At 31.3% G+C, this 24,370-nt stretch overlaps 1 protein-coding gene across 1 annotated transcript in view; it reads left to right on the top strand.

The window, feature by feature from the left end:
* Nucleotides 1-15,467, top strand: part of LOC115880494 (striatin-3) — a 28,358-nt gene extending 12,891 nt beyond the window's left edge. Inside the window, exons 7-8 of the mRNA XM_030897707.1 lie at nucleotides 2,666-3,032; nucleotides 11,640-15,467. Of these exons, the coding sequence (XP_030753567.1) occupies nucleotides 2,666-3,032; nucleotides 11,640-11,812 (540 nt within the window). The 3' untranslated portion in view covers nucleotides 11,813-15,467. The remainder of the gene's footprint in view (nucleotides 1-2,665; nucleotides 3,033-11,639) is intronic.
* The last annotated feature ends 8,903 nt before the right edge of the window (nucleotides 15,468-24,370 follow it).

Genomic DNA, 24,370 nt, shown 5'->3' on the forward strand with positions numbered 1-24,370 from the left:
TATTATGACGTATATAATTCCAACGTACGCTACGTAACCTCACTTTGCGTATCAGTGATTTGTGGATTTGTGCAACTATATTTTAGTTTTTGTTTTCTCCTTAAAAAAATGGGCAGCCACTTTTTTAAGCCTAACCTCACATGTGGGAGGCGGATGGGGTCTGCTGGTTTCCTAAGCTAAAAAATGAAATTAAGATGCACCATTGTAATGCAGCATCTCTTCCAGATAAAAATCATTTATGAGTGGAGGCAAGACATCACTACTACTATTATTATTTTGCAAAAGCCTCAACCTCTTTCTGTAAAATGTAGATGAATGTCTAAATGCCTTTTTAGTGTTTTTTAGGCATAAGTTTGTTTACAAAAACTTTTTATTAGGTTATGTTCATGATGTTTATTAGGTCGCAAATGCTACTTAGTTGGTTGTATTTACGGACGTAAATAGAGATACGTAAATTAGGTTATAAATATGAACATAAAATACAACAAAATATAATTGGACGTTACTTTAGGGATTATCAGTGAGACGTAGCCTATTCGGACAACGGGTAGACGTCGGGCTAGTTCAAGTATATGTACGTCGTGCATGCCAACGTGGGAACGACGTTGGGAAATTAATAAAAATGGTACGTTGTTATTTTGTACGTCGACAGATCGTTGGATTTACCGACTCGGATCCAACGACGTCGCTTTTAATAGGAAAGCGACGTCACAGGTCGTATCACCAGCACCCGACCTAAATTTGCACAAGTCTGACGTCGCTTCAGGTCAGATTTAGTTTGAAGTCAGATAGATGCTACTTGGGTTACTTTTTTGGATTTTTGTTTACTGAGTTGAGTAATCATAAAATGCCTCAGTAAAATAGCAGATAATAAAGAAATACTTTTTCCAAAATCCTAGATTGCCAATTAAACTCGGTCCATACCTAGCGTTTTAACTTCAATTTTGCGTGTCAGTTAAGATATTTTTACGTTTTATGTCACGTAAGACTGATTAAAGGTAAGGCTAGGTAAGACTGATTAAAGACTAGCGTACCGGCTGGAAGATTTTCCTGCAGATATTTCAATATTTATATAGCGTTGTGTTTAGTAAATTTGAAAAGAAAAAGCATGAAGTTTTATAACAAAATTGTATTTATGGTCTAAATTTTATTTGTAAATACGCAAAAGTAGTTGTGAAAGTAGTATTCATTTGGTAATAATCAAGAATTTTGTAAAATTACATTGTTTTGTGAAACTTAGCTTTTTATTAAATTTTTAAAGGTTGCTTATTAAGTAATATATCCATGTTATTTTTGGTTTGGTGGTTGGCGTTTTTTGCCTACACACTATAGCTATGTTTGAGATGTCCACTCCGAATAGGGAATGCAATCCCGCACCAAAATATCAATCCCGCAGACCCGCGGGATTAAAGCAATCAATCCCGCGGATCCGCAAAATTGCGGGACTGTAAACAATACTCATACATTTGGTCCTAAATGGTACAAAAGGCATTGTACATTTTGCATAGGCCCACAATATATTGATATAGCGTGTATCTTAAACTAGATGTACAGAAATTTGGACACCGATGTATACAGGGTGTTCAAAAATATATTTAATATTAAATAAACTTAAATTTAAATATTATTCTAATTGAAGTTTTTTGTTAACTTCGTGTTAGTTATCTGCTTTTAGATACACTCTATATCAATAATTTTTGGCATAGGCAGAATGTACAAAGCTTTTTGTACCATTTAGTAAAAATGCATGTTTTTCTAAAAAACGTCGTATTTTCATTAAAAACAAAAAAAAACCGATCAAATTGTTTTTTTTCTAATTTCAATACAGATTCGTCGTACTTAAAAATTTCGATTGTTTAAAAATTGTAAATTTGCGGTAAAAAGATTCTTGATCAAATTTTCACACTTTTATAAAACACCCTGTATACGAGAATTCGCTAAATATATTTTCAAAAATCACATCAGCATCTTAATCACAATAGATTCATCTAAAACCTGGTCCAAATCGCATCCCAAAATCTTTTTTAGTTCAAGAGCTATTCAACTTTAAATTTACCCTAAAATTTTGCTTGTCCCACTTATGTCCACAAGTACTAGTTAAACGCTTTTCTTCACTTACGCACATAACTCCAACGTCTAACAACTAGGCTGTTTGTTTCACTTATTTTTAATGGTCAAGCCGTAAGGGGAATCCCCCGGATTCCGAGCATCGACGCATCGGCCCGGAACGAAGCGGTTTGATCTTAATCGAGTTCGATTCGGGTACCCAGTAGTAATTTGTTGATCCCGCGGATTCCGCACGGTAAATCCCGCAACTTTGATCCCGCGGAATCTCAGAGGGATGCGGGATTGCATTCCCTAACTCCGAACATATTTTGAATGCTAAGGTAACATTCCCAAGTGTTTACAAGTCAACAAAACCAAGTAAAAAAATGACTTTTCCAGTGCAAATCTGCCTTAACGTTCGGATTGGGCTCCGCGGCCGTAGTTGTTTTACTTGAACAGGTTTTACTTGTTGACTGAACAGATAAGATGGAAGGCACAACATCATGTGTAATAATAGTCGAGGCTTTAAAATTATAGCTTAGAAATATGATAAATAAAGTCACTTAAATATGGGATCATTTCCGTGTGAAACCTTTGTTTATTTAACACAATTTTGTAGGTACAGCTGCTAAATACCTTCTCCTCAGAACAAGACGGTATCCCATCGAGCGTCGACTTTGCGGGCGACGAACCAAATCGAATAGTGGCTTCTTTTGCCTCGTCGCATTGTGTAATTTTCGATGCGGAAACGGGAAAACAAGTGTTGCGTTTAGAGTCCTCTAGCCAAGACGGTGTCAACTTGACGGCCAAGCAAATCAACAAGATCGTTTGTCACCCCACCCTGTCATTAACTATTACGGCTCACGAGGACAGGCATATACGGTTTTGGGACAACACAACAGGAAAAATGGTGCATTCTATGGTCGCGCACTTGGACGCAGTTACCAGTTTGGCCGTGGACCCCAATGGACTTTATTTGCTGTCTGGTAAGTAATATTAATAACAGGCTGACTTTTACAGCGTAACAGTAATGTGAAGTGATAATTTTTGGTCAATGTTGTGGAACGGATAGCTGATTGACCGAATGATCTGAAATGATTGAGACCAATCAGTTTGACAGTTTTTGTCATTTGTTCTCTATATTTTTGTGTACATTTCGATTTAAGTATTTTCTGTTTATTTCAATATTTTTCTAGATATGGATATGCTATTTTTCTACTATTTTCTGCTGAATTTCTATTCTATAATGGCTAGTATGTCACTAATTTGCAGTGGATGTTAATAATTATTAGAAATAAGCTATTGTAAGCGTGCGTGCGTAAGCTGTCAATTGCGGAAAATAGCGGAGTTCCAAACTGAATTTATTTAAAAATTTTGTTTTAATTTTTTGTCTGCGATTTCAGAAAATTTTTAAATTTCATTTTCATTGTTCTACATGTATAAAATTCTTTATGAGTCCTTTTGGAGACCGAACATTAATTAGTATGGATATGTAGTTGGAAGTACTTCTTTTATTACAGCAACATAATATAATATATGTTTTATTTGCTGAGATTCAAGTATATTATCAACAGAAAAAAAAACATTAATTGGGCAAATAATTAGATAAGGCTTTTATCTCTATTATTATTTAGTTTTGGGTCTTGTGCAGAACAGGTCCCCACGAAATCGTGGTTTTTTTAATTTTTAATGTGGATCCCATAGTTAATGGAATGGTTTAAAAGAAAAAAATTGTTGGATGAACCACTTTTTCTACGAAAAAAAATAATTGAAAACTTCAAATTTTCACTACATTTCAATGCGAAAACTCCCTATTATAACCTTCATAAAGACAGTAAAATACAAGGTTATGCACAGTGTTGCCATACTCACCCTGTGTAAAATCGACGAAAACGTTCTACTTTATATTCATTTTTTTTACATTTAGTACGCACTTTAAGAACACGAAAAATTAAAAATATAATAAACGAGGCAAAACAAAAACACTATAAAAATAAATTGACAATAAAATACACAGTATTTAGCACAATTGTTTAAAAATATATTTTTCCCGGATTTGTTCAGTAAGATTCCGAAATCGATGTGATCTGCGTACTTCCAAACACTCCCTTCCAAACACTTCAAACCTAACCAATGCATTAACACCCCCAAATAACCAGGCTAACCAATGCATTAACACCCTCCAAATAACCAGACTAACCAATGCATTACCACCCTCCAAATAACCAGAATATCTAACCTAACCTAACCAATGCATTAACACCCCCAAATAACCAGGCTAACCAATGCATTAACACCCTCCAAATAATCAGGCTAACCAATGCATTACCACCCTCCAAATAACCAGCCTATCTAACCTAACCTAACCAATGCATTAACACCCCCAAATAACCAGGCTAACCAATGCATTAACACCCTCCAAATAACCAGGCTAACCAATGCATTAACACCCTCCAAATCACCAGGCTAACCAATGCATTAACACCCTCCAAATAATCAGGCTAACCAATGCATTACCACCCTCCAAATAACCAGCCTATCTAACCTAACCTAACCAATGCATTAACACCCCCAAATAACCAGGCTAACCAATGCATTAACACCCTCCAAATAACCATGCTAACCAATGCATTACCACCCTCCAAATAACCAGGCTAACCAATGCATTAACACCCCCAAATAACCAGGCTAACCAATGCATTAACACCCTCCAAATAACCAGGCTAACCAATGCATTACCACCCTCCAAATAACCAGGCTAACCATTGCATTAACACCCTCCAAATAACCAGGCTAACCAATGCATTACCACCTTCCAAATAACCAGGCTAACCTAATTGAGCCTAATGACAAAACTTCATTGATTACGCGTCGAAAAACAGTATATATTAAAAAAACTTATATTTTCGTAGAACCTGAAAAATCCGCAAATTTTATTTCAGAAATTGCTTTAAAATAATCCACACTAACGAATAAGCTACTAGACAGTTCAATTTTTGTTGCACTAAAGTGATAACTTACCGTTTTAAGTCCCTCCACAACAACTTTATTTCAGAAGAAAATCATATAAAGTAATTTTATTGACAACGTCGCAAATTCTATGCGAAGGCCATAGATGACATACCGATGATCGATTAACTGTCAATCGAAAAAGTCATAAAATTGCTAGCTTGAGCTGATGTAAATAAATATATTTTCTTAATTTTTATGCTTACAAAGAAGATTCGTTACATTTTTGTGCTTAAATTAGATCATTCCACATCTATATAAGGTAATAAAGTACTAATATGTGATGTTTTTACTGAATCCGTGTAGAAAATTTAACATATTTACTGTCCGTCGCCTGTACCGAAAATACGTTTTTTTGCCGCTTTTTAAAGATAAAACACATTCATCCAACAATTTTTATGCTTAAAAATATTCAGTTTAAGATAATCTTGCAAAAAAATCCCAAAAAAGTGTTAAATGCGTGGGGACCTATTGTGCACCAGAGCCTTTAGTTGTTTTTTTTTATCTCTAGTATTATTATGTTGCTTAATATTTTAATACATATATTTACTTAGGGTCTACATTCTACATATTTATAGTAATCCGAAAATACCCAAATATAATAATTATTTTTTGTCTAATAAACACAAAGAAATGACAAAGATAATAGCAGTATATATTTAATAAAAATTATTTTATTAAAGTTATTATCATAAATTTAGACATTTATGGTAGTACATATTCTTTGGGTATTTTTACTTAATTTAAATAAACAGCCATATTTTGTATACGTCGACTTGACGAGTACGTCACCGCAAATCGCTCCGCCCACTCATTTTATTGGCTATTTGCAAATTTGTCGAATTTTTATTGATGGGACGCGTCGTCTATTTTTTTACGAAAAACATCGAGAGAATATTGTTTCCCCTCTCACGGATACCCCGTAGCTACAGAACGGATAGACGTACTGTATTGTTAGTTGAGTTTTCTATAAGATTTTGTGAACATTCTAGAAAGTGTCAAGAAAAAGTTGGGTTTTCAAAAAAAGGATGTGTTTATCTCCGAAATCCCGGGATCCCTAAAATCCCGAAAAACGTAAATGCATGGTAAATGCCCGACCTAAAATGATTTGACTTTATACACTTTAGTCTTTCAAAAACTATAGTTTATACTAAGGGCTGGCAAAGGTTAGTCTTGGGTCGAGATTTCCATATGTAAGAAGAGTACAATGGCGTTCATAATGTATTGAACAAAGAGAGAACAGTAAACACGTTGCCAAACGTATGAAATAAATAGAGAAACTGTGCTGTGCACATTGCTAAGAGACGTGGAAGGGGATATAGCAGATTTGTCGCAGTTGACCGGTCGACCCAATCAATACCTCTGTCAGTATACTCTGTTTTTTTTCTCAGGTAAGATTTCGACAGACGATGACAGAAGAAAAGCAGATGACGTCCCATACCAATCTATTTATTTTACTAAAAAAAGTTTCTAATAATTTTTAAGTTATCTATGGATGGGTTTAAATATAAATCCGTCATACGTCGTGTCTTGTTGTTTTTAACCAGTTTTATTGGTTTATTTAAAAAATGACAGATCGTATTTCAATTTTATTGGTTTGACGGAACGATGACCGACAAACGGACGCCGATGCGTATGAACTCGCCTTTAGATTTTTGTCATTTTTGACGCTTGTCAAAGTCTTGCCAAATTATAGGTTATAATTTTGTGTCAACTTTTGTTAAATACCCTGCGTTCACCTGCGTTTTGGAAGATGACCTGAAGATGATGCATTTTAATTCGTATTATTACGTGTGTTTTATGTCTTTTGAAGTCAAGTGGAGGAAAAATTGAGTGAAAATTAACTGTAGACCCAGAGCACAGTTTATGGTTTATACTCGCTGCCCAGGCAGAAAGTCTTATACACCAATGAAGTTACCATCGATAAAGTTTGTATACCATCTCGTCGTAGATAAGTGCATCTCGTATATCGTAGAAGGATCATACATACTAAACACATACTAAAAACTGGAGTAGCTGTAAAATATCGACATCACACGATAGGTAAATAATGGATTTTAGTACTGCACAAAAATAATGTCAAAAGGTATTGGTTTAAAAAAATTAAGATTAAAGTTAATTAATCAACCTTTAAGGTATAAAATTTGGTAAGTGTTATTATTAATAAAATAGTTTGTTTTATTTATGTTGTTTTATTTATTCCTGTCGAATATTACAAATTTGTATATGTAGATAAATTATATTGATAAATATAATCATAAATGCGAAATGCGGGAAGTTTCATGAAGCTTGAAAGTAAGAAATAGTTCTTTTTATATTTTTTTGGTATGTGGTGTCTTGTTCTTGTTTGTTTTGTATTATCACATACCGTTTTTGTTAAATAAAATAAATCAATTACATTTTTTCAGTTTTATAACAGTTTTTTCACAATATATTGAAGTAATCACTTGTCAGTCAAATTTTAAATATATCAATTTCCTGCTATGCGTTCCAGTTGTACCAACTTATTTCTTTGTAAAATAAAATAAACTACTTTGAAATTAAAATGACAGACACATCTATCACTGTCAAGGATCTTGTCGTTGGACAGACTATACTTAAAGTTCTAGGGAAAGGTGTACGTCATGTGTTCAGCTTCACGATTTAATTACGTCTCGTGATAATTGATTTGTTTATTTATTAACGAGTCGTTGTAATTTTCCTTATAGCTTGAATTTTTTTAAGTGCAAGCTAGAAACGCTTGCATTTTTGGTAAAAATAAGTGGAATTTGGTGGGTGTTCGATAGTGGTCGCGCTATTAGAACTCTGAATTCAAAAATCGATATCTCGAAATCTATTAGAAATAATAGATTGTAGTTTTTTCAAGAACTTTGTTAATATTTCTGCTATATTTTCTTTGTAGACAGTCTGTGAAAATCTTTATCAATAAAAAAATTACACGATTGCTGAAAATTGCTATGCTCTTAAAGTAAATGGATGGATTGTTGACAATTTTTGAATGGAAAAAACAACCTTATCGAATTTTTGTTATGTAAACATATTGTAAAATATCCGATCTTGAAAATAAAAAAAAAGTTTCAATATCTAAAGTGGTTCTTGAGTTATGGCCTGTTATGTGTTAAAAAGTTGAGTTTTTAAATTATCGCGATTACTGACGTTTTCTCGTTATAAAAAAATGACACCCTAACGATATCCTTATAATTCCATTTCAGATGCTCAGAAACATGTCTAATGATTTTATCTTGTTATCTCTTGAATAAAAAGTCTTTTAAAAATAAGCGGTTTGCGATCGTGATTTTACTTTACTTGATAGGGAAAGGCGTATCGGCAACGCCGCAACAGCACACCGTCGCGCGTCGCGTCGGTCGGTCGCATTTCTCTCACTCCGACTTAATAAGATCCCTATGCGATTTACTTCCACACATGTAAATGCCGACCCAAAAGTAACAGTTGCCAGCACGGTATATGTTACAGTGAAAGTCGGAAATTCAGTGATTGTTAACATTCACTAGGAAATGCTAGCAATTACGTATTGGACCCCAGTGAATGTAGTATTTTAAAGAGATTTGTCGACTTTTCCTAGTAATTTCTAACATTCACTATATAGTGAAAGTAACATTTACTAAAGGTTGTTATTCTATTGTACAGGGCGAGTGTGGTGAAGAAAAATGTTGGTGGAAAGATCAATAAAACTTTTAAGAATATTGGATCACCTCAATATTCAAGCTGATCCACATATCTTAAAATTACAATTTGCTTCTTTAGTATATTTATTAAAAATTCTAGAAAATAACAACACATAACATTCATAAACATAAGATTACTCATTGGTACAAGTTTTTTTAATAAAGTTCTTCATCGTGGACTAAATAAAGTATGCCCGAATTTTCTTCAATGGGTGTTATTCGTTTTTTCAAACCCGCTACTTCAAGCATATCAAAACGTTTAACAAGTTCATAGTCACTAGGTCCCTTAATATCTTTTTCTCTTGCATGCTTAACTTTGGTATGACTTCATTATATTGCAAAAATGAAAAACAAACACACTACTACATTTTTGAGAGTGATAATACTAGTTTACCTTAATTTTTCACAGAAAATTTCTTCCGTAGGGAAAATATACTCTGTTTTTTTTCTCAGGTAAGATTTCGACAGACGATGACAGAAGAAAAGCAGATGACGTCCCATACCAATCTATTTATTTTACTAAAAAAAGTTTCTAATAATTTTTAAGTTAACTATGGATGGGTTTAAATATAAATTCGTCATGCGTCGTCACTTGTTGTTTTTAACCGATTTTATTGTTTTATTTCAAAAATGACAGATCGTATTTCAATTTTATTGGTTTGACGGAACGATGAACGACAAACGGACGCCGATGCGTATGAACTCGCCTTTAGATTTTTGACGTTTGTCAAAGTCTTGCCAAATTATAGGTTATAATTTTTTGACAACTTTTGTCAAATACCCTGCGTTTTGGAAGATGATGCATTTTGATTCGTGTTATTACGTGTGTTTTGTGTCTTTTGAAGTCAAGTGGAGGAAAAATCGAGTGAAAATTAACTGTAGAACCCAGAGCACATTTTATGGTTAATACTCGCTGCCCAGGCAGAAAGTCTTATACAGATACACCAATAAAGTTACTATCAATAAAGTTCGTATACCATCTCGTCGTAGATAAGTGCATCTCGAATATGGTAGAAAGACCATACTAAACACATACTAAAAACTGGAGTAGCTGTAAAATATCGACATAACACGATAGGTAAATAATGGATTTTAGTACTGCAGAAAAATAATATCAAAAGGTACTGGTTTAAAAATAAATTAAGATTAATGTTAATTAATCAACCTGTGAGGTATAAAATTTGGTAAGTGTTATTATTAATAAAATAGTTTGTTTTATTTATGTTGTTTTATTTGTTCCTGCGGAATATTACAAATTTGTATTTGTACATAAGTTATATTGATAAATATAATCATAAATGCGGGAAGTTTCATAAAGCGTGAAAGTAAGAAATAGTTCTTTTTTATATTTTTTGGTATGTGGTGTCTTGTTTTTGTTTGTTTTGTATTAACACATACCGTTTTTTATTAAATAAAATAACTCGATAACATTTTTTCAGTTTTATACAGTTTTTTTCACAATATTTTGAAGTTACTTGGCAGTCAAATTTTAAATACATATATTAATTTCCTGCTATGCGTTCCAGTTGTACCAACTTATTTCTTTGTAAAATAAAATAAACTACTTTGCAATTAAAATGACAGACACATCTATCACTGTCAAGGATCTTCTCGTTGGACAGACTATGCATAACAAGAACATACATACAAATACAGAACAATTATACATAACTACAAACAAAGCAAATTTACGCCAGATGTCTTGATGTTATTCTCATATTTCCTATTATTCAACTTATCATTATTTATACTTATATTTTACAACATAGCGTAGTAACCGCGCTAACTGAGTCTTTCAAACTCGCTGCTATCGTCCAGGGAATGCTAGCATTCACTAGTAAAAGTTGGTTTTAAAAACAGCTGTTGAACTTTTACTGACGTAGTCTTAGCAGATCAGTGAATGTGAGCTTTTGAGTTGACAATCACTGATTGCCAACTTTTACTGTAAGATATATACTAATCAGAACGTCAAAATCTGAGGGCTCAAACGCAAAGACGACCAGGTGGCAGCGACCAGTATTTGATTCAATGTTATTACTGGCCGCAGCTGTGTTTCCTAATAACATTGAATCAAATACTGGTCGCTGCGAGCTGGTCGTCAATGCGTTTGAGCCCTAAGTTAGATTTCCGTGTTTGCTATATTTTATTTTTTTGCAACAAGAATTGTATTTATTAGTACATTTGAGGGTTGGAACCTTTGCTGTTAAACAGCAAAATAAAACACTATTTCATCACAATACACTAAAACACTTCACGTTTTCATGGGATGTGCGTTTCGCTAACTATTAGCATCATTAGCAGTTTTATTTTGCAAGAATTTTTTTACATACTAAATATAAATGTTACTTTGTGTTGTCTATTTTAATAAAGCTATTTTCTCATTTTCTTTTTGATATTTGCACCTGCATTTTTATTAAGTATTTCTTTACATTAAAATCTCTCCAGTTTTTGAAAAAGATGTTTGATCATGATAAAATGTAAATAGTTTTGTCTCCTTTAAGTTCGATGTCTTTATCTTTTGATTTAAGTAAGAACACGATTCTTCGGATTGTTACGGTGTCTTTAACAGGACACTGTCTCCTCAAAGAACACCTCAGTAGATCTAAGCTAAGAAACAATGGCGAATGCAGATTCTGTGGGGAAAATGGCGAAACACCAGAACTGAGTGCGCCCCATCACTGAGTGCGCAAAAACGACAATCATTCGTGCTATAAACTTTGGTATGACTGATATAAGTGATCGAGAACTAACCTCTGTAAAACCGTCTCAGATACTGGCTTTGGTCAAAACCCTGGGAATAAATCAGTAAGGTTGCAATGATTAACTTCGACGGTTAAATGTCTTTGATGACAATCAGCTTTTTTAGATTTGTAATATTATTTGTTTTATTGTTTCCAGGCTCCCATGACTGTTCCATCCGGCTCTGGAACTTGGACAACAAAACGTGCGTCCAAGAGATCACGGCGCATCGCAAAAAGTACGACGAAAGCATCCTAGATGTCGCTTTCCATCCATCCAGACCGTATATAGCTAGCGCAGGCGCTGACGGTTTGGCCAAAGTTTTCGTCTAGATTTCGAGAATAGATCGTGTGAAAAATATAAATCCAAGAGTAAAAGTCATACAGTGTGATCACAGAGTAGATAATTGAGGTGATGTGTGAATAATATACTCGCTGCCAATCCTGTACAAGTATAATATGGCGATCGTCTATCGAATGACGTTAAAATTGAAGTGATTGCAAAATGTAGCCCTTTTTTTTATTATATCCTAAGTTAAAATATCTTAAAACTATGAAATAATCAGTAGTAGTTCGGTGCTTTTTTAAGCTGTATCTCTATTTATACAGAGTGTTTCGAAAAACATGTGCCATCTCGTGGGGAGATTCCTCGCGTAAAAATAAGATTTATTACTTATATCAAAATAGGTCTGATTCTGCGTTGTTTCATAGCTACAGGGGGTTAAAGTTTTCATTTATTGTTCGATTTATTATAATTTTCTTCCAACTGCTTTCAGCAATTTTTTCCAAATGAAATTTTTAAGCTGAAAGTTTCTATAAGAGAGACACATTTTAATGCTAAAAAAGTCTTGACAAATTCACCCGGGACGTGCATATGGCTTATCACTGGGATATTTTTCTAATAATTCTATAAAATGTGACACATTTGGAAAAAATTATAATATATTGAAAAAATGAAGATTTTAACTCCCGGTAGCTACCAAACAATGGAGAATTGAATCAATTTCTATTTATCACATGTTTTTAAAAAACCCTCTATTTTTTCTTTTTCAAAAATAAAAAAGGCTACATCACTTAAATAAATTTTAAATTTTAAATGAAGGGCGATAAGCGTTTATGTCTTTATAGCAGTGATAATATATGATTCATATATAGTCTTTACCAAGCAAAGTAATATTAACTTATTCTCGTCGATTATTGCCCTATTTTTTATATCAAGTACATATTTTTTCTTTCTGTTGTGTGACTTTGATGTTAAATTAAATAGTACAATCTCTGTCATTCAACGAAAATGTTTTAAAATGTACAGTATCTGCTAAAAATTCCAAGCATAAATGTATATAATTTCTGTACAGTAAGAATTATTAAAAATACAAAAAATTTTGAAGAAAAATATACATATTGGTTAATTATATAATGTACAAAAATAGTGTCAGTCATTTACGATAAAATCGACTCTAAATATGTATGATATACAGACTAAAAATCACAAAGAGTGATGAGTTAGAGCTATGATGAGAACTATCTATTATTGGTTTTAACAGAGTTTCATTGATGATAATTGTTAATATACGTAGTTTTTCTCATTGCTTAATTTATTAATACATTTAAAAAGAGAGTAAGACATGTAGCTCTTAGCTATAACAATTTTTATTTAATTAAAAAGCGATAATATTCAAAATATTGTACATGGCCTTTGATCATATGGTCGAGGACCGCGGTTCGGATTCCGCGCAAAGAAAGTAGGCCCCGTCCAGATTAGCCTCAGCAGAAAAAAGAGACGTTAAACACCACCTTGAACTTTGAACACTCAACCAGTGATTTTTTTTTTGGTCAAATTTTAAGTATATTTATTTGTCATAATGTTATTGTATAACTTCAATAACGCCAGCTGTCAAATTTTCACTAACGCTATAGATGTATAAAAATTATAATACCACAAAATAGTTTTTACATATAAAAAACATTTTAGAAAATGCAAAAAAAACTTTTGAATTAGTAAATCTCCTTTGAAAACGTTTTCGGTTAACGATTGTTGTAAAAAGTTTACTTTATTCTCTTATATTTAAACTTTTTTTTAATTTCATGTTTTGTCTAGGAATCAAAGATTATGCCGAAATAAAAAGTAATTATTATGTTAAGATGGGAAAAATGCCATAATATAAGTTGGGAATAAAATAAGGTTATAAAAAGATAAAGTTGTCTCGTAACTCGATCCGCCATTTTCGGAAACGTCATCAACTGCGTCACTGCTATGCGGCCCACCATAGATAAAGGGATAAAAACTGCCGATAGACCGACAGTGCATTTCCGATATTCATTGTGTATGGCGTCCATAGTTTTCAGTTGTTTGATAATTGTTTTCTTTATTTCATTTCCCATTTATCTCTCTTTGTTCGTTGCATTTTATTTTCTATCCCTTTATCTATTATTTTATACGTTTTGTAGCATACCTGTGACGTAGTTGCCGCTTCGCTCCTATTGGTCCAAAAGTTACGAGGCAACCTGTTTAATATAGTAATCCTGCGAATAAAATGCCATTTCTGCCCCTCTATTTTTTCTACAATTTTTGCCTGTAGTTTTTTGTACATCAAAACGTAAAAGAAACGTCAAATAAGGTCAAATGTACTCTGTTGTATTAGGGGTTTAAGTGAAATTATTTATAATGTTTTGATGCAAAGAAAATGTGTCAGTTAAAAAAATTTGAAAACAATTAGGTATTCAAAATACGTTATCTTTATTTCTGGGCATTTATATTGTAGAGTAACTATCAACACCGCATTCTGCAATTTGTAGTTGTACCAAACCAAAACGACAAACCAGTAGATAAATATATATAATAGAGGTATAACAGGGGAATAAAATACTGGGGAATACCCGAACTCAGAATTTCAACAGTAAGACCGGGCCATAATTTTCCCGGTATTGTTACGTTGTGGTCGTAGATTTGTAAAAAAACGTATGCTATTTAGAATCAAAAATAAGGAATAACTTTAAAAATTAAAAAAAAATCATAGGGGGCGTTCTTGTTGCTTATACATGTTCTTATACAACCCTTACAAGGGAACGTTCCTGCACAATGATCCAGAACGTTCGCGAAAGTTTCCTTGTAACAAATGGTAACGTTTTATTCCAATACTGATTATAACTTAGGCATTCGAGGTGAAGTCTACATAAAGAATTTTGATGCATTTTTAGTTTTTTGAAGTAAATACATTTAAATTTTAGCAGATATTGTATGTATTAATTCTCATCCTGTTCAAGATGTGTATGGATTCTAACTTATTTACTTGACCATTTTAATTTGGCCTAAATTAAAAATGATAAGCATTTTTCTCCTTAATATTATGTAGATGTAGATAATGTGTGTGTAAACTAAGACAAGTATTTTTTTATTAGACAATGTTTAGAATATAGCACTATGTAATCATGTCAGATATTGGTAGGAGCTATTGATTAAAGTTTGGAGAAAGGTATACCAACTTAATTTGTGTTTAAAATCATATATTTTTCGTAATTACCTATAATCATATATTATATAGAAACTAGTATATATCGCCTCTAAACTGCACTTTGTGGAGTCGAGCCAGTGAAATAGGTTATAAATCTCCTGATGGAATTTGTTTGATCGACAATGCCCAATCGATTTTCTGAATTTTAGACTGGCGCAATTCGCCAGTACTTCCCTAGCTACCAGAAGTACTTTGGACCAGGTATCTGGTTGTCTCTGACTCGGCTTCAATTCAAACACATTGTAGATATAGGGGATAATCCATATAGTAGTTTCTATATACCGATTTCGTCATCGTAGAAGCGTAGTCTGGATTTTAACGTGTAAGACAGTGATGAAGGCGGTTTAATGAATAATCAAATGTATTAAAAAAAGAAAAACATTTGGGTTGATAGACTTATTAGACAGTTTTTGATCTTGTGTTCGTTTTGACGCTTAACATAGACGCGAGCCGCTTGCTGTTAACGTTATGTTAAACGTAACCTCTATGTCATCGTCGCTTGACGTACGACCTTTACGTTTTTTTTAAAGCGTGTTAGCCATGGTGAAACTGTTAGCCATGGTGAAATTCAGCACACAGTGCACGGCCAAAGAAAATTTAGAAATTAGTGATCAGTTTTCAATCCACAAAACTTACTTTAATCCGTGGTATTTATTAAACAAATAATCGGATCGATATAGTTGATATTCTTATTAAAAAGATATGCGTATGTTATGGGTTTGATGTCAATTTCATAATCAAATGTCGAATGAAATTAACCAGTTTCGGAGAGAAAAAGATAGAGACAAATTTACAACTTCTGCGCATGCGTAATGTTATCGTTTTTCTTATCGTCCGTAAGATAGCGGGGGTGACGTTAGAGATATACGTTAAATGACATTTCGTCTGTCATTCTCGGTAATTAGTGGCTACCGGTGGTACTTTTTAAGCGTTTCGAAAACTGTCTATTCTATGCGGTGTATCTACAGCTTAACAGATTCTTTTAAGTGTCGGTCTCTTTGGTAGTGTCGTTAGCGAAACACGGCATTATGACTGCAAATATTTTGTACCATGTTATCAGGCAACTGTCGGAAATGAGCATTATTAAATTGCTTAGATATATTATCTTAATTTATTATGTCTCACGTACAAACCGGCAACACTGTATGCCGCTTTATATTTTGTCTCTCTGTCTGTCAACTGATCGGATATATTTCTCTCTGTCGTATGCGTTAAAATACAGACCACGGAAATAAAGTGACCAGGGCTATATATGCCTATCATAGACGCACAAAATGTGAATGTATTACATATTTATGTTATTACAAATTTTGAACAGGATAAAAATATTTCAATACTGCCCTATATAGGATGTTCTGCTTTCTAACATAAAACACTCACGGTCATATATACAGGGTGTGCAAAAATGTTTTCAACAAATGAGATTTATTTATTGAGATCTTGAATAAAGTTAATATGGAATTTCTGCGGTATGCTCAGTAACAAAAGAAGTCAGTTTTATATTTGACATGCGAGAAGTGTCATTGCGAGAATTAAAAAAATTCTTTTCATATATGGCAAAAATGTGGTTCGGTGGAGGTTAGTTAATATACAGGGACTTTTAAAAATCCTAATTATTTGATTAAAGTTTGATAACTTAAAAGTATTTTTTTTTTTAAATTTCACTATTTAATATTGTATTAGGAATTATTTTCTTGTTGGATTTACTTTATGGAATTTCAGCTAAAAAAAGATGTTTTAAAAAACGCCAAAATAATTCTTAATTTTTTAAAGTCCCTGTACATAGACGTAAGATAAAATTCTGTACAATTGTTATACAGGGTGGCGCACCTCATTCGCCTCGGTTGATTATACGAAAACGGAAAGATGTAGAAACAAAATATTTTATGGGTATATGTGGGGAGGCAATGTGCACAATTTAAAATTATTTTGAATTATACAGGGTGTCTTAGAACTAAGATCCATACCAAAGTTATATTTTTTCTTATGGAACACCCGGTATTTTATTTCATTTTTGGATTCTTGGGCCCAAAAAAAGACATTTATTATAGGGGTTAAATATGTTTAAAATCATTGGTTTTTGAGATATTTAAAGATATTTAAATATGCATGCTACAAGAGAATTGATTATCAACACCCTGTACATTACTTTTCAGAATTGATTCTTGTACTGAGTTTAAAGGTAAAGAAATAAACTTTACTGAAAAATGTTATTGTTTCCTTAAATTTATACAGGGGTACCAAAAATTAGTGATCTATTTTACGGATTTGTTTTACATAAAAACTATGTTATTTCAAATGCAACACACTGTATTTTTTTAAATAAATTGAGGCAGATTTAAAATCTGTAGTATCTGCTGGTGGAACGAATGGGTATGTTACTAGTTACTAGTGATTTTGTTTTGTGAGGAAAATTATTTCTTGGCCTTGAGGCTCTTGAAGCGATTCCAAATAGGAATCTTCCTGATAAGCGTTCCTTTGAAAAACTACTTGTCCTATTTCCTCTTTCGTAGTGTAGTTTATAAAAAACCTATTAGGCAGAGACCTGTCGTTGGAAGTGAAGAAATTGAATTTGCCGTAATTGGCTCTTTTATAAAAAATTCATATATCTACAAGTTATCGTAAAATAAAACAAAGAACTACTTCTTCGTTTTTCTTGATAGAATAGTAAATACATATACTAATAAATATTATTTAAACTATTGTAGGTCAATTAAATAAAAGTAAACTGGTGTAGATTTAAATAAAGTCTATAAACTAATGTCGATTTTGAAAATAGTTACTGTCACTAGAAAATTGCCATGGCGATACCAGCCATCTTGATAGCCATTTTATTTAAAAATCGTTTTTTATTCAAAATCTGAGATATATAGTTTGAAAGAGCATTTGAATCTGCTTCGATTTATTTAAAAAAATACAGGGCGTTGCATTTGAAATAACAAAGTTTTTATGTAAAATAAATCCTTCAAATAAATCACCAATTTTTGGTACCCCTGTATAAATTTAAGCAAGCAATAATATTTTTCAGTAAAGTTTATTTCTTTACCTTTAAACTCAGCACAAGAATTAATTCTGAACAGTAATGTACAGGGTGTTAATAATCCATTCTTTTGTATGCATATTTAAATATCTTTAAATATCTCAAAAACCAAAGGATTTAAACATATTTAACTCCTATAATAAATGGCTTTTTTGGGCCCAAGAATCCAAAAATGAAATAAAATCCCGGTTGTTCCATAAGAAAAAATATAACTTTGGTATGGATCTTAGGTCTGAGACACCCCGTATATTTCAAAATAATTTTAAATTGTGCACATTGCCTCCCCACATATACCCATAAATTATTTTGTTTCTACATCTTTCCGTTTTCGTATAATCAACCGAGTCGAATGAGGTGCGCCACCCTGTATGTATAACTCTTTCGATATATTGCTACTCAATATCATTTTTTATATGTAAAGAGAATTCTTGTAATTTGCAGGCATGACAGTCTTTTTAAAAACTACGCAATGAAAAATTTCCAATTTGTTATGATTTTTGCACACAGTGTATATTCAGATTTGCTGATTCTCTCTTTCGTTTCTGAAACAGTTTTGCATAACAGTATATAAAATAATTATTTCAGTAACTTAGAAATATCTACGTACTTTAAAAAGCATGACACCCTATGTAGTTTTAATCTTTGGGTGCTCTAGAATAAGTATATTTCTATGGGATTGTTAGTACATACCAAATCATCACTTATATTATTTACTTTTTAGACGTTTTGAATAATAGTAATAAGAATAATTTTGCTTTAAGTGTGTCAGTTCAATTACAGACGATAAATTGATATAAAGTGCAAATTTTTAACTCCCATTAAAATGATAATGCATGTTAGTGTATGTCTTATTTTTACAGAAAAATTAGTACTCCCTAAATATTTAAGTTATATTACTTAGTATAGGCATTGTATATAATAGTAAACGATTTTTAATTTGTATATATTTAATAATTACGTTTTTTTCCACTATATTTTGCTTTTTTTTCTCTTTTGTAAATATGACTATTTATTTTTTTTACCTTTTAGTTAAAAATGTATTTGAAAAGTAATCCTCTATAAAAAAAACTTAAGTCTGCAACAGAAAGTAATCTTGTAAATAGATTATATATAAACAATTTAAATAAGCGAAAATTGTAGAGTCGTGTACAGGGTGTTTAATTCCCGATTGTAGAGAAGACAATTCTTTGCTCACGTTATTTCGTGTTTTTTTTTCGTACGAGTAACATTTATTTTTCATTCTTTTTTCGTACTTTTTATTTTTATATTTCAAAAGAAGTTATATCTATTAGCTAATGTAATATATAATTGCCCTTATTAAATGTTATGGGTTTATTTTTCTAAAGCACCCTGTACCCTTGAAAGCTATATACTCGAATGTAAGTCATAATCTTATTTGTATAAAAAACTAAAATAAAATACTGTAAAATTATTAACTAAAAGAAGTGTTCACTAATATTGAGAATTTCAAAAAAATATATTCAAATTACACAATATTACTTTTGGTTTTCAATATACCAATAGCCACTTTAGATTTGTTATATAAAAATTATGCAACAATTATGGTTAAATAAAAAAGAAGCAATTTATATAAAATTTTACATTTTTAAGCAATTTATTTTGTTGCATATGTTAAAATTTAGTATTGTTAGGTTAAGGGAAAATATTGGGAATTTCTCAGCTTAAAACTTTGGATATTTGTCATGGTATAACTCTCTTGATAAGTTACGAAAATCCTTTTGGTGGGGTCTGGTGGGGTTAGGTGCTAAAGTTTGGCATAGAAAAAGTGTCAAAAAGAAAAGTTTTACATCTAATTACAATTATCTACCAGGATCTATGACAGTGACAGTTGTGTCTGTCGTTTTAATTCAAAGGCAAACTGTATTTGATGCAATTTTTTGCATGTCTGTCGAAATCTTCGCAGGCTTGTTGGACGGGCTTTATCTGTTGTTTCTAGGTTCTTTGCATAGATTCTACCAGTTACAAAGAGTATTGAATTGTCCAGGTGCTCAATTTCTGGGTATCGTTTTGATCTTCAACTGAAGGATCACTGACAGTAACAGTTGTGCCTGTCATTTTAATTCACAGGTAAATTCATAGATAAAGAAAATAATCTTCTATTAAGATAGATATGAAACTTAATAGTAAAATTTTGGGTCAAAGCGCCCCTCCGTGTTCTTAGTAGAGACTACGTTTAACCCAGCGCCTTCGCCTTTTCTGCTGTAAATATTTTTTATGTTTATATTTGATTTCAAAGGATTTAGTTTTAAAGTTACACTGATATATTAGTATATCAGAGTAACTTTAATAAAACATAAGAATATATATATTTTACAGTTTATTAAATATAAATTTTGACTACAAGGCAGAAAGTAAATCACAATATTTGATAAAACTTATAAGTATACCATTTTTACAGTTAATAAATAATAAAACTATTTCTGACTATGATATCTAAAATTTAGATAGATAGAATATTAAAAAACATACCGGTATTTGCAGACGCAGGCCCAAATTCAATAAAACCAACATTTTTCCTGCGAAAATCGGGCTTTTTTCACAGAAAAGGTATTTTTGATTTATCAACAATCATTGTCAAGTTGACAATATACAGGGTGTTTTCTAATTAGTCTAAAAAATTGTGGTGTGATTCCTCATGTGTTCTTAAAACAATTTTTATATATAACCATTGGGTCTAAAGTACTTCCTTTCTGATCTACAGAGTGTTAAAATTAAAAAAATCGATATTTTGCTTAAAATAAATGGTACACTACTGCTTTTTAAAGAAAATATATTTTTTCTTGACTGGCCATCCTTTTTCAACAAAATTAATCTTTTGAGTTTTTCTTGTTCATCAAACGGTTGAGAAAAAAATAAATATACTTATTAAGAACCCGCCTTAAGCCGTTTTCTAACGATTTTTTATTTTTTAGATTAATTAGGAAACACCCTGTATATGCATATCACAGGCAACCAAATAAACTAGTAACCTCTAAAAATTATTTTTCCTACCACTAGCGACATACCGTGTTTTTAGTGAGTACTAAATTATTTTATCAAAATTTCACCATATAAGTTTCCAGGCAATGGGTAAATTGTATTTCCTGTCATTTTTTGAATGACGTCTGTCGAAACAAATATTTTGACAAAATGGTGAATGAGTCGTTTATTTGTCGTTTTTAGTTCTAAATTATTGTGATCTATATTTTTAACGTGTGTTTAGTTCAGTTAACAGAAGTAAACGATATGTATTTAAATTATTATTTTTTATTTTTTATAAATTAGATATTCCAATTATGTTTTAGAGTCTCAATTTAACTAGCGTTTCAATACATATATTAGGTAGATGGTTCTAAGCATAGATAAAAGAAAATAATCTTCTATTAAGATAGATATGAAACTTAATAGTAAAATTTTGGGTCAAAGCGCCCCTCGGTGTTCTTAGTAGAGACTACGTTTAACCCAGCGTCTTCGCCTTTTCTGCTGTAAATATTTTTTATTATATTTGATTTCAAAGGATTTAGTTTTAAAGTTACACTGATATATTAGTATATCAGAGTAATTTTAATAAAACATAAGAATATATATATATATATATATATATATATATATATATATATATATATATATATATATATATATATATATATATATATATATATATATATATATATATATATATATTACAGTTTATTAAATATAAATTTTGACTACAAGGTAGAAAGTAAATCACAATATTTGATAAAACTTGTAAGTATACCATTTTTACAGTTAATAAATAATAAAACGATTTCGGACTATGATATTTAAAATTTAGATAGATAGAATATTAATAAACATACCGGTATTTGCAGACGCAGGCCCAAAATCAATAAAAACCAAAATTTATCCTGCAAAAATCGGGCTTTTTTCACAGAAAAGGTATTTTTTGATTTATCAACAATCATTGTCAAGTTGACAATATACAGGGTGTTTTCTAATTAGTCTAAAAATTGTTGTGTGATTCCTCATGTATTCTTAAAACAATTTTTATATAACCATTGGGTCTAAAGTACTTCCTTTCTGATCTACAGGGTGTTAAAAATTAAAAAAAAATCGATATTTTGCTTAAAATAAATGGTACACTACTGCTTTTTTAAAGAAAATATATTTTTTTCTTGACTGGCCATCCTTTTTCAACAAAATTGATCTTTTGAGTTTTTCTTGTTCTTCATACGGTTGCCGAGAAAAAAATAAATATACTTATTAAGAGCCCGCCTTAAGCCGTTTTCTAACGATTTTTTATTTTTTAGATTAATTAGGAAACACCCTGTATATGCATATCACAGGCAACAGGCAACCAAATAAACTAGTAACCTCTAAAAATTATTGTTCCTACCACTAGCGACATACCGTGTTTTTAGTGAGTACTAAATTATTTTATCAAAATTTCACCATATAAAGTTTCCAGGCAATGGTTCTAAGGCTTCTGTAATTCTATCATAATTTCACTATTCGATTTCTATGAACAATAATATGTTATGATTATTGTTTGTTTCCACCCTAGATCATATATACTTACGTGGATAAATCAACGTCAAATTTCAAGTCATAACAATATTAAAAGTTGAATAAACAATAGAAAATATTTTTTTTAAGAAAACCCAACACATGGCTACTTTTATTACAGAATGAAATATTAAAAAAAATTAATTAAATTAAAATTAATTTGTTTACAACAAATTGTTTTTTAAATAAACAAATTAAAAAAAATGTTTTCTTCTAAATTCATAATTTTTTTTAGATAAAAAACGGTTTCTTAATTTTAATATTTAATAGCAAAAAAAGAGTTGTTAATTAACAATCGAATTTTAAACAATAAATAAATATTTTTATATCAATGAAATATAAGACAAAAAAAATTGATTTACTAATAAACAATATATTTGTTTATAATATATTTTTGAACAATAGTACCTAATAAAAAATAAAAAAAAGATTCAAGTAGACTTTTACGATTTGAAATCAAAACAATTAAAAATTTAAAAAAAATTACCTGCTTTCTTTTATATTTTTCAATTGTTAATAAAAAAGTGGAAAATGAAAATTGTTTAATCTTTTTAACGGTAATTCATTTGTTCGCTTGTTAAGAAAAACTTTAGTAAGTGAAAATAATTTTTTAAGTTGCCATCATTATAAGCTTAAATCAACCCAAAATTCGAAATGGTAGACACCAGTAAATAATCACATTCTAACGGGGGATATAGCTAGAGTTTTTTCTGACTGGCGTCAACACGTAGAGAAGGTGGACGTATATATTTTCAAATGACTGTGACAAGGAGTCGCCTACGACTCCCTAGGGACCTCTGGGCAGATCGGGAGGCGACGGTTTTCCTTACAGGCTGCCTTTGGGGTCGAGTTTTCAGCCTTTTCCGTCTTCTAGCGTTGTCTGTGGAGGAGAGAAATAATATAATTAAAAAAAGGGAATAATAAAATACCAGCATAAAAGCTTTTTTGTCATACGCTCCCAAAAACAGCTATTTTACGGACTCATTTCAGTCCGTAAAATGTTTCTTTTTCGGCCTAGGCCGTAAAGGTCGTCATGGCAACCTTTATGGACTAAAATGTCTAAATTCGTTATTTGGTTGTTTTATTTTGTCATTCGAAATTTGTCACAAAATCACATAAAATTATACATATATTTATATAATTAAATTATTAAATACTAACAATATCAAAAGCTAAGTTATTTGTTTAAAGTAAGTACCTAGGTACCTATTTAAAAGAGGCTTTTAAATTAAAATATTCTTAAATTACAGTCACAAACAAGACATAATCATGTGGTACATTTTTTGGCCTAAGACAAGCATATTTTCTATACAACTCAACTGGATTGACAACGTTCCCTTCGTTCACCACCGGAAACACTCTTTGATATTAGTTTTGTATCCGCAAGGGTAACTAAAAGGCAGCTGTTGTCTTTTTCTATGATGTCTTGCACTCGTAGAGAGTACAATTCTTCTCTTCTACATGCTCCACAAAGGCCAATGACAAGAGCTACCTAAAAATCAAATACAATGGAATAAGAAACCATCTATATATTTTAAAATCATTATCGCAAACTTACCTTAGTAAGTAAATAAGTTTCATCACTAGCCGTGGCCAAAAAATCACCGATCTCTTTTATGGACAAAACCTTAGACTTTTAGGCTCGTAACCAACCGAATTCCTCTTCAAAAAGCAATAAGTTTTGGAAATTTGTCAATATAAATATCTTCTTTAACACTTAACACTGCTCTCAGCATGGAATATTTCGACCAAATTGACGATGGTTTGAATGTTTGTGACTGTAATTTAAGA

This window comes from Sitophilus oryzae, unplaced genomic scaffold (assembly GCF_002938485.1).
Source record: "Sitophilus oryzae breed Bouriz unplaced genomic scaffold, Soryzae_2.0 scaffold_1081_pilon_pilon, whole genome shotgun sequence".
NCBI classification, from domain to species: domain Eukaryota; kingdom Metazoa; phylum Arthropoda; class Insecta; order Coleoptera; family Curculionidae; genus Sitophilus; species Sitophilus oryzae.